The sequence below is a fragment of the Octopus bimaculoides genome, chromosome 6 (assembly GCF_046866305.1).
Source record: "Octopus bimaculoides isolate indiv1 chromosome 6, ASM4686630v1, whole genome shotgun sequence".
Taxonomy (NCBI): Eukaryota; Metazoa; Mollusca; class Cephalopoda; order Octopoda; family Octopodidae; genus Octopus; species Octopus bimaculoides.
The window spans coordinates 57,929,565-57,943,434 of record NC_142933.1 but is presented as its reverse complement, the minus strand read 5'-3'; the positions used below and the strand labels follow the sequence as shown (position 1 = coordinate 57,943,434).

Below are 13,870 nucleotides of genomic sequence, written 5' to 3'. Positions count from 1 at the left end.
GATAAATTATGCAAAGTAGAAAAAACAACTTTTCTATGCTTTTCAGGCACAAATTGTCTAGAAAATTCTGTAGAAATATCACACCAAATATGTGATTTACAAGAATGAATCGGTAACAATTTAAATTTCAAAGAAGTAGAACTGGAATCTTAATATAAAGAAAATTCTTTATCAGTAGTTTGATCTTTAGACACTTCTTCTAAATTGATAGTACTTAATGAATGTAATGCATCAACATTCATTCGAGAAAGTGCATCAGCTGCAGAATTTTCAACACCCTTGATATACCGTATATCCACAGTATTATACGGTGAAATATAATCAAGTGTCTAATTTCTCTGAGAGAATACTTTTCAGAAGAATTTTTTAGTGCATGTGTCAATAGTTTATGGTCAGTAAATAATGTAAATGACCTACCTTCAAGAAGATGTCTGAAGTACTTTATTGACAAGTAAGCTGCCAACAATTCTCTGCCGAAAATGCTGTATTTTGTTTCTGGTGCCTTGAATTTTTTTGAAAAGAAGGATAATGGTTGCCAAGAACCACAATGAAACTGTTGTAAAACAAGGCGGCAAGCTGGCAGAAATGTTAGCATGCCGGGCGAAATGCTTATTGGTATTTCGTCTGCTGTTATGTTCTGAGTTCAAATTCTGCCGAGGTTGACTTTGCCTTTCATCCTTTCGGGGTCGATAAATTAAGTACCAGTTACGCACTGGGGTTGATGTAATCAACTTAATCCCTTTGCCTGTCCTTGTTTGTCCCCTCTATGTTTAGCCCCTTGTGGGCAATAAAGAAATAAGAAACTGTTGTAAAACTCCACCAATTCCAACATCGGAAGTATCAACTACCAACAATAATTTTGTTTCAGGAACAGGATGGTTTGAGAGTGTTGCTTCAAACAGTTTTTCTTTTATGCTTTGAAAAGCCTGTAATTATTCATCTTTTAAAGTTATACTTCATTTTTCTTTTTCCTATTCTGTAATAATTCAGTTAAAGGAAATGGACTTTCTGTGTAATGTGGAATGAAACATCTGTAAAAATTAATGATTCCTAAAAATTCTTGAAGCTTTTGTAAAGAATTTGGTACTGAAAATTTGTTAATAGCTTCTACTTTGTCTGGCAGTAGGCGAATTCCATCTTTATCAATGAGATGACCTAAAAGGAATATAGTGCGTTCACCAAAAACACACTTTGATGGATTTATTACTATACCATATTTAGTCTTTTGAAAATTTGTTTTAAGTGCTTTTCATGAACTTCTTCTGACGAACTAGCAATGAGAATATTGTCTGTATAAGCAAGTACAAAAGGTAAATCTCTTGTTATTTTGTCAATGAATCTCTGGAAAGTATTTGCTGCGTTCCTCAATCCAAAAGACATACAAAGGAATTCATACAACCCAAATGGAGTTGTAATTACTGTTTTTGGTATATCATTCTCTTCAACAGGAATTTGATTGTATGCTCTAACTAAATCTATCTTTGAAATGATATTACAACCACTCAACGAAGCTGCAAAATCATGGATGTATGGAATTGGATATTTGTCTTCTTGTGTTTTTTTCGCATTAAGCTGTCTAAAATCTCCGCATGGATGCCAGTCTGTGAGATTTTTCTTTACCAAAACTAAAGGTGTAGACCAGTTACTGCTAGAAGGACGAATTATTCTGAGGTCTAACATGTGATAAAATCCGGCCTTAGCAATCTTTAATTTCTCTGCAAGGTTTGGAAAAACTTGGTAGTCCATGGGTTACAATGTGATGAGTGACTGAATGAACACATTTGGTGTTTGGAGCTAATGGTTTTGTAATTTCAAACGATTTTCGGAGGACACCATAAAATATAACAGACTAATTGTCGCATTCCTGCATCTCATGCCTTAAATGTTTAATGAAGTAACTGTGTCTATTAATTTTTGTTTCTTTACATCTACCAGTAAATTGGCAAATCTGCTACAATGAAAATCCACTTATATTCTCTTCTTAAATGTGAATCTAGAGTTAAACTAATTTCTCCAAATGTTTGGATATCTGACTGATTAACTGCTTGTAGAGTCAAATAAGCAGGCTTAGGTTTCTCTTTTAAAAGTTTAGCAGGCCAAATGGAACAAGCTGCTCCTGTATCAACTAAGAATCTTTGTTTGGAGTTAGAGTCAAATATGAAGAAAACTTTTTATGAAATCCACAGATTTCGTCACGTCTAATCTGTGGTTGAAAAGTTTCCCGACCTTTTTTTTTTGTTTAGAAAATCAAATGAGCATGGTTTAATACAACGATAAGATTTGTCACCAAATTTTGAATGGTACCAGCATGTAGCATTTCTTCTGGGACTTTTCGATCGTCTACGCCATCTTGCATTATTTCTGTTATGAGAACGCTTATCTCTTCCAAGTTGAAGACTTTCAATTTTGTCTGTTAATAATTTTAATTGCTCCTTATAAGTTTCTTTCATCTTCTGTAATTCTGAAGAAATGGATGGTAAGGCATTAACAGACTGTCTAGATAATAATTCCAATATACCACCTGCCAATTGTTTGAGAGAGTTTTGCTCTTTCACCGCTAAAAGTAGAGTTTGAGTGCTATAAGGCAACTTGCCAAACAAAGAAAACTTCTTTAAGATAAGACTCTTCTGTCTGTTGATTTGTGAGAAGTTCTTTCATTCTACGAAAAAGTTGAGTAGGTTTTCTGTCACCTAGTTGTTCGTTATTGAACAGGAGCTGGGAGTCCTCTTTAGTATCTATTCCTTTACGGAAAAATACGATAATGGTTCAGTAGGATCTATTAATAAGTCTCTAATTTCATTGCTCAGAGCTGGTGGTAAGTTGCTTAACATAATGTTATATTTTTGTGCCTCTGTTGTTATTCTAATCGAGCAAACCAGATAATGGTGTCACCCACCCAAGGGGGAGGCAAAACAGAAGCTTGCATATATCCTCTATCAAAATAAGACATTTCAAACTCTTTAATATTTTCTTCCATTCAAATATATTAAAATTTTCAAGAAGAAGAAAAATTTTCACTTAGTGAACTTTCAACAGCTATGAAGTATAAACTTAGCTTGCTAGAAAGTGTAGTTAAAACTTTTTGTGACTATTATTGTTTATTTCTTCAGTGTTCTTTCTTACTTCAACCTTTAATATTAAATATTTCCGTTAATAAAATTTTGTGTAATAAAACTGTCATCTATTTTCTATATAAAATTTTATATATTTTTCACAGGGATCACCACTTTTATAACGATGATATTATCTTATTTATATGGTGATTATTCTCCCAAGTAGACTTTGTAATCAATGTCGGTTGGTCACCAATTTATAACATGTTCGAACTTGGAAAAGATAATAAATATAGATGTTTACTGAGTAGAAATCTACGGTGATAAACCTGTCACTTATAACTTAATTAAATCTTAACTCAGGCTGTGTAAACGCCGTGATGAATTATACACCAAGACGCTTAATGTGCATGTATGTTGAAGATAAATAAGTTCACTCTTTTTCACCACTATAATAACAGTTTCATAGTTACAGAAATAAATTTCATTAACAGGTTGAAGAAAATGAAGAAAAAGAAATTATTTACTAAATTGTAGAGAGTTACGACATAAAAATTTATATTAACCAATTCTTCCATACTAAGTTACTAGAGTTTTACACAACAATTCAAAAAAGCCTTGATGAATTAAGTAATAGACATGGCATAACAATAGTCAATATCTCAAGAGAGTGGGCAGTAATTTTAACCAATGGGAAATTAACAATTATGCCTATTCAGGCAACATGACCATTGCATCATATTACTGCTGATAAAAGTTTATTATGACTTGCATCACTACAGCAGATACTGATGTCAAACAAACTGGCACCCATGCCAGTGGCACATAAAAGAACCCATTACACTCTCAGAGTGGTTAACATTAAGAAGGGCATCCAGTTGTAGAAACCATGCCAAATCAAACTGGAGTCTGGTGCAGCTTATCAGCCATGGTTAAACTGTCCAACCCATGTCAGCATGGACAACAAACATTGAATGATGATGTATATATCTTTCATTGATATACACATAACACTTATGCACAGATTTCCACAGTTTTTGTCTACCAAATTTCAGTAACAAACCATTGGTCAACCCATAGCTTTGATAGAAGATATTTGCCCAAAGTACCACACATGTGATGTAAAGTGAATTTCTTAATTATGCAGTTATGCTATAAAACTAATCATCAGTCCTTAAAAGGATCGTGATATGAAACAAATTTGTGAACAGATAAATTTAAGTCCAAACTGTACTGGGAAAACTTCTTTAACGGGAAAATCTGAGCTGCCCAAATCAGTCATCAACAAAGTCCCCTATCTATATTGTGTCAATGATACAAAAACTCTAAAATCTCATACATTTGTCCATCATGAGTAGATACTGCAATATATTATGATCTCTTGCATATATACAATGTTAGACATGTCTAAGAAAGGGGTATTGTTAATTCAATGAAGTTACATGACTAATACTTTATTGACCTCAGAGGGATCAATGGCAAGGTCAGTCTTGACAACACTTGAACTTGAAATTTATAAGAATATAAATACTATTAGGCATTTTGTCCAGTGCTCTACCTGTAATGATAGTTTAGATTGAAAATCAAATGCTTTGAAGCTGGTGTTTTTGAGGAGCTGTCATTTTATTTTTTAGAGCTTTGAAAAATAGGCCAAGACTCTTAGTCTACAATGCATTATGCCTCTGTAAAAGGCAAACAACATACAGGAAATACATGATACAAGATGCATTTCAAATCAGTTTCAAATGGTTTTCTTATTTTCAATATTTTAAACCCTTCGCTGCCACAGCAATGTTTTAATAAGGCATCTTACACTACCACTGGACCAACAGTTTTGCAGTGGACATTATCAAAAATTATATAAATGGAACTAACATTTTAACAGTAACAACTATACCTATGAGTTAAATACATGTTTTTGGAAAGGGAGATATGAATTTCAGTGCTTTAAGAACATGCAAGGTTGAGCTGAAGGCCTTGAGTAGACAAATTCCATAAAAGAAAGAAAAGGTGTTACAACAACAGTAGAATTTCTGGGTAGAGTCCTCACTCGCACACTCACCTTATTTTCACATAACATCTGGTGATTTGGTGTATAACATTACACGCCAGTCATTAAAAATATTTTCCACTCAATATGCATACATTATCACACCTTTATTGTCTGCAGTTTCAATGAAAAGATAAATTTGTTTTTAGTACTGCAATTCAGTGAAGGATTAGTGCCAATGCTATATTGAGTAGGTTGAATAACTATGCAAAAGTCTGGCTGGCTAAAGAAAAGATTCATTACCTGTACAGTTAGTTCCTACTTAAACTTCTTCCAACTTCCTCATATAATATTCTACATTATTTGTTGTATATGTTAATAATGAAAAATATGCTATGTATATAAATGGTATACTTAATTCCAAACTATGTGCTTTATATGCAAGCAACAATTCTTGTAAAACAGTTCTTTCATATATATTTTCAGTATTCAAATGTTCATGCCACAACTCCTGAAATATATCGACTTTCTGAAGATAAAGACTTACAAGATGAGTGTGTTAGATATGTAAGAACTCAGGGTAAGCAACTATAAAACTATATTTAAGAAAAAGAGAAATTTTACCTGAAGAATTAGTATTTCAAAACTTATATTTTGCAATTCTTCAATGATTTTATTAATGTCAGTTATATATGTTATTTCTCACTCTTTGTGGTTATTGAGGGCTTTGTGTAATTGTCAGAGATCTGTTAGCTCACAGTGCTGAAATCCTCTTATGTGCAATAGATAGCACCATATCTGTGAGGAAGTGTCTCTCACCTGTTTGATGTCTTAGAAGCTGAAATACAAACTCAAAAACACTAAAACATCTTATAAAAGTATAAAATGAAGAAAAAAATATTTAAAAATTACTAGGAGTAATTTTAAAGTAGGAGTGGCTGTGTGGTAAGTAGCTTACTTACGAACCACATGGTTAGGCAAGTGTCTTCTACTATAGCCTCGGGCCGACCAAAGCTTTGTGAGTAGATTTGGTAGACCGAAACTGAAAGAAGCCCATCGTATATGTGTATATATATACATATATATATATATATATGTATGTGTGTGTATATGTTTGTGTGTCTGTGTTTGTCCCCCCAACATCGCTTGACAACCGATGCTGGTGTGTTTACGTCCCTGTAACTTAGTGGTTCGGCAAAAGGAACCGATAGAATAAGTACTAGGCTTACAAAGAATAAGTCCTGGGGTCGATTTGCTTGACTAAAGGCGGTGCTCCAGCATGGCCACAGTCACATGACTGAAACAAGTAAAAGAGAGAGATATAAAAAAAATGTTTTTAAAATTACACTATATTATAAATTTTTATTAAGTTGTGGATATTTTTCTCTATATCTAGGGCATTCTTTACCAGAATTCAAAGATATTTTCCATTTACTTTGTGAAATGAATCCTGGCACAACTGTACGTGATATCTGTTGCCAATTTAATCCCAGGGCTTTGAGGATTGATGAACGGTAAATCTTTTACACTAATTAATAAATTTATCATTCAACTGCATGCAATATATTAAATTTAAAAGTACAGGTACACCTCCTTTAATCCAGATGAGGGGAACTTGAAATTTCTGTGGCTGCCAGTCATCACAGCATGACCACAAGTTGTGATGTGTGTTCCATCTGTTTACATGCGTTATTTACATTGCACTTGGTGGCAACACCAAAATTTCAAGAGATCCTCTGCTAGCTTAAAGTTACCCTTAGCTATGGTTACAACAAAAAGGAGAGTATCAATGGTAGTGTGAAGATTAAGTAGAAGATTAAGTAGAACTGTTCATAAAAGCGGACTATGCTGTTTCAGTACATAAGCTGTGTTAAATCTATGGCATTGGTTCATTTACTGTTTGTGAGATTAAGAAGCAAAGAAACAAAATATCGACTAGTCATGTAGCATGATAATGGCTAAGTTGTTTCATAAAGAATTCAAGTTCGAACATGAATGTGTTTACAGTGAAGGATGGTTTCAATGATTCTTGAAGTGTCATGGAATTTCCATTGAACAAGTTGTGTGGAGATAGACAATCTGTAAACCATGAAGCAACCGCAAAGTACGTTGATGAATTTTCAAAACTCATACATGGCAATGAAACATGGGCCATGACTGCTGAGAACATGCACAGGCTTGAAAGAAACAAAGTTAGTATGATCTGCTAGATGTGTAATGTCAGTGTGCATATACGACTGAGTTAAGCGCCCTGAGAGAAAAGTTGGACATAAGGAGCATCAGATATGGTGTGCAAGTGAGATAACTGCTCTGGTATGGTCATGTGTTACATATAGATGAGGACAGCTGTGTGAAGAAGTGTCACACCCTGACAGTGGAAGGAACCTGTGGAAGAGGTAGACCCAAGAAGACATGGATTGGGCCTCAAAGGAGCAATAAGAGGCCGAAACCTTTGGAGATATACTGTGATTGAGAGGACCTGGCAAGTAAAGTGAGATCGCAGTCGTGGCCGATACCATGTTGCATAACTGGCCCATTCAAAAGTACCCTTAAAGCGTTGGGTTATCACCCAACGCTTCAGAAGATGAGCTTCAGAAGACCTGTTGAGTCAAGTGAAATTGAAATCATAGTCGTGGCCAGTGCCACCTGACTGGCACCTGTGCTGGTGGCACGTAAAATGCACCAGTCGAGCATGGGTTGATGCTAGTGCTGCCTGACTGGCTCCTCGTGCTGGTGGAATGTAAAAAGCACCATGTAAGATAGTCGATGCTAGTGCCCCCTGACTGGCTCCCATGCTGGTGGCACGTAAAAAGCACCATGCGAACATGGTTGATGCCAGTGCCCCCTGACTGGTTCCTGTGCTGGTGGTGTGTAAAAAGCACCCACTACACTCTTGGAATGGTTGACATTAGGAAGGGCATCCAGCTGTAGAAACCTTGCCAGATCAGAATGGAGCCTGGTGCAGCCTACTGGCTTGCCAGTCCTCAGTCAAACCATCCAATCCATGCTAGCATGGAAAGTGAACATTAAAGGATGATGATGATAATGATTATCGTTGACAGAGATCTCAATCCTGCACAAATGTATAATGCAGACAAATCTGCTTTATATTGGCAATGCACACCTCAGAAACAGAAGATGAAGAAGAGGCTACAGGACACAAACACATCTAACAACAAAATTACCATCTTGGGATGCTGCAATACAGCTGCTAGGCACAGATGTAAGCCATTGGTAATGGGAAAATCTAAATGCCCCAAAACCTAGAAAGGCGTTACAGTTTACCCAATAACATACCATGCAAATAGAAATGCCTGGTTACTACTGATATTATGTTAGAATGGTTTGAAGAAATTTTTGAACCAGAAGCCATAACACATTGCACATCTGTAGGCTGCCAGTAGATTGCAAAATTCTTATTTTGGACAACTGTATAGCATATAGCAAAGCTGAATTTATGTGTAAGAAAAATGTTTCCACAGTGTATTTATCATTCACCTGCTCATCCAAACCCAGGACCAAAGAATATAAAACAATAAATTAAACAGTAAATTGATTTTAACATTGATTTGTTTCTTACTGATGGACTACTAAGAACCTTATACGTGCATGCACGCACACGCACACACACACACACACACACACAGTTATGGGGAAATACTGTCCAGTGTTGTATATAGCCAAACCACAGTATTTTGTGAATTCCTAGTACTGATATCAAGTCTTCAAAGGTTCCAAACTACTTCTGACTATGTTACTTTAAACTACAATATTAATAGCAGGTCTTCTGTGGTGATATAATGACTTTTGTTACAAACATAATTCTTATCAACATCATCATCAGTTAATGCTCATTTTCTATGCTGGCATGGGTTGGATGGTTTGACAGGATCCAGTGAGCTCTAAGACTACATTGTGCCCTATTGTGAGCTTTGGCATGGCTTTTATGCCTGGATGACCTTCCTAATGCCAACCATTTTACAGTGTGTACTGGGTGCCTTTTTCATGCATCCAGCACTAGTGTGGTAGCCTAGTAACTTGTAAAACAAGAAAAGAAAAAGACCCCTAGGCTAAGTAGGAAGAGTATTCGAGAGAAAGGTGAGGTGGGTTTATGCTAGATTTTGTGGGGTTAAAGTATAGTTAAGGGACAAGCACATGTGTCTTGCTATAGTGAAGACACCCTGAGAAGATAAAATGATAGTGATGGGATGCCAGAGAAAACCCTCAATAAACAAGAGAGGGGTGGGGAGAGTTAGAGATGGGAGTAGAGATAAATGTAGTTGGTAACAAACAGGGATAGAGGCACAGCTTGATGGAAAGTATCAGTATTGGATAGTGGGGAGGTTGTGAGGGATAGAAGTGTAGTGAAGTCAATTTTGAGAGTTTTCAGCACACATGCATTGGTTGGAATCTTCTGGAAGGCCTACAGAAGTTCCCTCAAGAGCATGCGCTTGGGACTTGCGGAAAAATTTCATCGCGTTTCTCGCTAGCGTTTTTGACTTGAGATGCAGCCACTGAACCATGCAGACGTGTCCTTAGCAGCTCTCAATTTTGGCCTACGCTCCTGTCCTGGATGTTCGGTAATTGACCAGCTCTGATTTTGATGGAGTTCTGTGAAGAATACCTTCAAAATTATTATTAACTCCAACTTTGCTGTTTCTATACCTGACCTGACCACTGAGTGTTCCGAGGTGTTATATTGTCTTCATAAAGAATGATTAACTTTAACTTTGCTGTATCTACATCAGACCTGGCGACTTATTATCCCGAGATGTACCTTTTTGTACATACAGAATAAAATATTGTTTTATATTCAGATGCTTCCTTGTTCTGCTAATTTCCTCAAACATTGATGTAAGAAAATTGTGTAGCACCCACTCAGTGCAAAATACACAAACATAAATTCCTACAGAAGTGACTCATGGGTGATAGCTCAAGAAGTAGGAATGATGAGCAAGGTATAAGGGCATCTACTTAATGCACTTAGCACATCTTTAAGCAGCTCTCCTCATCTGTGTGCATGACATGACCAAACCTGTGCAGTCTTCTCTTTTGCATATTACATTTGATTCCTCTTATGCCCAATGTTTTCCTCAATATATTAGCACTTTGTCACACATACACATGATATTGCACATCCAATAGAGCATACTAGCTTCATTGTTCTCTACATTCAGTGCCCATATCCATCTACAATGTAGCATTGGTGTTTGTGCACAGGCATCATACAATCTGTATTTAACTCAGAGAGAGGGAGAAAACTCTTGTTGCCAACAGAAGTAATAGCTCTCTAAATTTCTCCATCCTATTCTTATTTTAGCAACTATACTTTCAGAACATCCTCCTCCACTGCTAATTAGGTCACCTAGATAGCAGAAGCTATCTACTACCACCAGGGAACCTCCTGGACACTTTGTTTCTCATGAATCCTTAGTGTTCATTGCTCTCACACATCTTCCACATATAAACATTATTTTCTCCATTAGTCTTCCTGTGATTCCATCTTCTGCATCTATATCTTGCACCAAATACACTGTATGAAATTCATACCTACAAATTGAGCAGGGCCAGTTTTCTGAAGGGAGTGGAGTCCTGTCTATTTTCTTGTTTGCTAGAATTTTGGTCTTTGCTAAGTTAACTTTAAGGCCCTTTAATTCCAGGTTTTGCTTTCACATTTGGAATTTCTTTTCTAATTCTATTACAGTTTTTGCAATGAGGATAAGATCATCAGCATATAGTAGTAGTTCCCAGGGGCAACCAGTCTTAATTTCCTCTGTTATGACCTGGAGGACAATGATGAAAAAGACAGTACTGAGAATTTAGCCCTAGTGAACTCTTACCTGTGCTCTAAATTACCTGTGAACTCTTACCTGTGCTCTAACTCTCACCTTACTGGCAGCACCTCTGCAGATGGCTTGTATGGCTTTCACAAGTCACTTGTCTCTGCAAAGCCCATCAGGTCACAGAGACTCTGTTAAAAGTTTTTCCTGGTCAACAAATGCAAAGTACAATGGTTTGCTCTTAGCTAAATACTTCTGCAGTTGTCTGACTAAAAAGATGGTATGGTATCAGTTGTACTTTTTCTTGGCACAAAACCAAACTGCATCTCATCTACTCTATTTCTGTACCTAATTAATTAAGTTACAACTCTCTCCATAACTTTCATGATCTAGTCCAGCAATTTGATACCTCTAATTACTTCTACCCAAGGTATCTCCTTTACCCTTGTAACAGCTGACTATAATACTACTGCACCAGTATTTGGTATGACACCTTCTTGTATAACCGTAATAACTATGCGGATGATGAGGCCATATGCTATTCTGCCAGTAATTCCTGAAGGACCAGGGGCCATCTGTATCTCCATATCCTTAATTGCCTTATCTATCATACTGCTGTCAATGTGGGATCAACATTGGAAAGATTCTCTTTCTCTTATGCATTTTCCACACATGCTTCATTCTTTTCAGAGTCAGTAAGTGCAAGTATGCCTTTATCCATTCATATACACTTCTCTCTGACATCTTGATTCTTACTTATACATTGTCTTGCAATCTGAAACATCTCATATCTCTGATCATCACACTGTAAGATACTAGCAAACCTCCTCCTTTTTGCTTCTACCTTTGCTAAGTAAATTGTTGCCTAGCTTTCCTTCAAGCTCTATTTTACCACTCTTTCCAAGCCCATCTTTTCATTTTAAGGCTCTGTATGCCTCACTGTTCAACCACCATGTCATACTTGGCCTACTAGAAACTTTGCTACAGGTATAGATTTGGTCTGTTTCTTTCAGTAGATTGTGCTCTAAGAATTTCCAGTTGTCCTTGATGTTATACATCTCTGTCTCCTCTTCCTTCTCATCAAATGCTTCAGTTAGAACATCTCTAAATTTCTGACTGTTCAAAGCATCCTTAAGCTTCCATGTCCTCCTTTTCTATTTTGATTTGCATTTCTGAACCCTTCTAGCAATAAATATGACACCACTAACTACTAACCTATGTTGTGATGTACATTCTTCATGAGGAAAAGACTTCACATTCATAAGTGTCTGCCTATCTCTGTTTTTGGAGAGAATGTAGTCAATCTGACTTGAGTGTCAATCAGATTGGAAAGTGATTAGGTCCCTTGTTGGTTTCCTGAAGTTTTTGTTGCAAATCAGCAAGACACAGAACTCCAGCAGCCTTGTTCCCTCCCCATTTCTAGCATCAAGGCCATAACCCGCTGTGCATGCCATGAAATCCATTTAAGTGCTGCTCAACATCTCCTTTGAAGTTGCCAGCCACAGTAATAAGATCATTGTCTTTCATCATCAAGATAATCTGCAAAAGGGGTTCATAGAAATGGTTGTCCTGTTCATCTGCCTGCCCAGGGTGTAGAGCATATGCAGAGATGACACTTTTACATTATCAAAGAGGAATGTTAGTTTAACAATCATATCCACACAGCTTGACCACCTCAATCACTTATACTTATATTGCATTGCCCCCTCCACCACTACTGCCCACCCAGAAGAATTTGTAATGATGTTCCTTGTCCATAAGCTGTCTAGCTCCTTTCCATCATAACTCTTGCACACATCTACAAGCCTCTGCTCTAATATTTCAACAATCTCACCAGCCCTACCTTTCATTGTGCCAACATTGATCATGGCAGCTTTAAGTTTGTAGACTTGGGAAGAGTGAAATTGTAGTTTGGGGACTGTTTTCAGCATCTGGAAAAAAGATTTTTTGCAGGCACTTACCTGATGGCAGAGGGTCCTAGTACATGTCAGTGAAACAGGTATTTGCTACTTCATGAGTTACAATTTCCTTCAGTCCTACACAACCTTCATGGATAAGCATCTGCAAGCAGAGGCAGTGGGAGCTGACAGAGATGAGGAAGGGGAATTCTTTTTAATCATTAAGCAGCCTCTGGTAACATCCATAGAAAACTCTGCTCCAGCATACTCTCATGTGACTCATGCAAGCATGGAAAAGCAGTCACTAAAATGATGATGATGATGTTTTGTCTTGTATCTGTTTGTTTTTTATTTCATTACTTTCATTTTCAAGGAAATTGATTCAATTTGGATTAATCAAAGGTTTAATCCGTCGAATCCATCGATATCCAGTAAAGATCCACAATATCAACATCCAGCCCCGACTACAGACATTGTACCACTATTTTAATGGACTCCACAGCTATGATGAAATATGTGGCCGAATGGGTAAGAAAAATTGCTTTTGGTTTGTCTCTTTCTTTCTTTCTTTCTTTCTTTCCCTTATACACACTCCAAAATAGTAGAACATCAAAAGTTTTATAACATCTCTAGGTGCTCTGCATGAGCATTGAAAACAAAAGAGTGGTTTAGCATTTTCACTGTCATCTTGAGTGCTGAGACTTCAGTTGTTACAATTTCTAAATCTTTTTAACGATGTTTATTTTACATTTTTCCCCCAATTCCATCATTTTCAAAGCTCCCTCTAATACCCATTTTCCCTGTCATATATCTAATTTGTAATATTGTAATTAGTCTTTAGAATTTTTAGAAATTTACTCTTCTTTTATTGATGATTATTTGATTGCATAATTAATTTGACAATCTTGTAATACTTCCCTCACAAGTACTGTTGAAAGTATAACGAGACTCTAGGCAAGGATTGTTGCCGCAGAACATCCAGTCCAATGCAAACTGAGAAATACTGCATTATAAACATGATACAATGTTTATAAAGTGTTCATACCTAAATCAGAGAATATATTCCTTCATTATGATGAGGCTGAGGCAAGAGTAAGGGAGATTCAAAATTTTGAATCTCCCTTACTCTTGCCTCAGACTTAGTAGAGG

General features: G+C 36.5%; 1 protein-coding gene across 3 annotated transcripts in view; it reads left to right on the top strand.

The window, feature by feature from the left end:
* Positions 1-13,870, top strand: part of LOC106882059 (GATOR1 complex protein NPRL2) — a 41,661-nt gene that overhangs the window by 26,813 nt on the left and 978 nt on the right. For all 3 annotated transcript variants that reach the window (XM_089353953.1, XM_089353952.1, XM_089353954.1), the window contains 3 exons: positions 5,530-5,623; positions 6,440-6,557; positions 13,095-13,249. In XM_089353953.1, the coding sequence (XP_089210079.1) occupies positions 5,530-5,623; positions 6,440-6,557; positions 13,095-13,249 (367 nt within the window). The remainder of the gene's footprint in view (positions 1-5,529; positions 5,624-6,439; positions 6,558-13,094; positions 13,250-13,870) is intronic.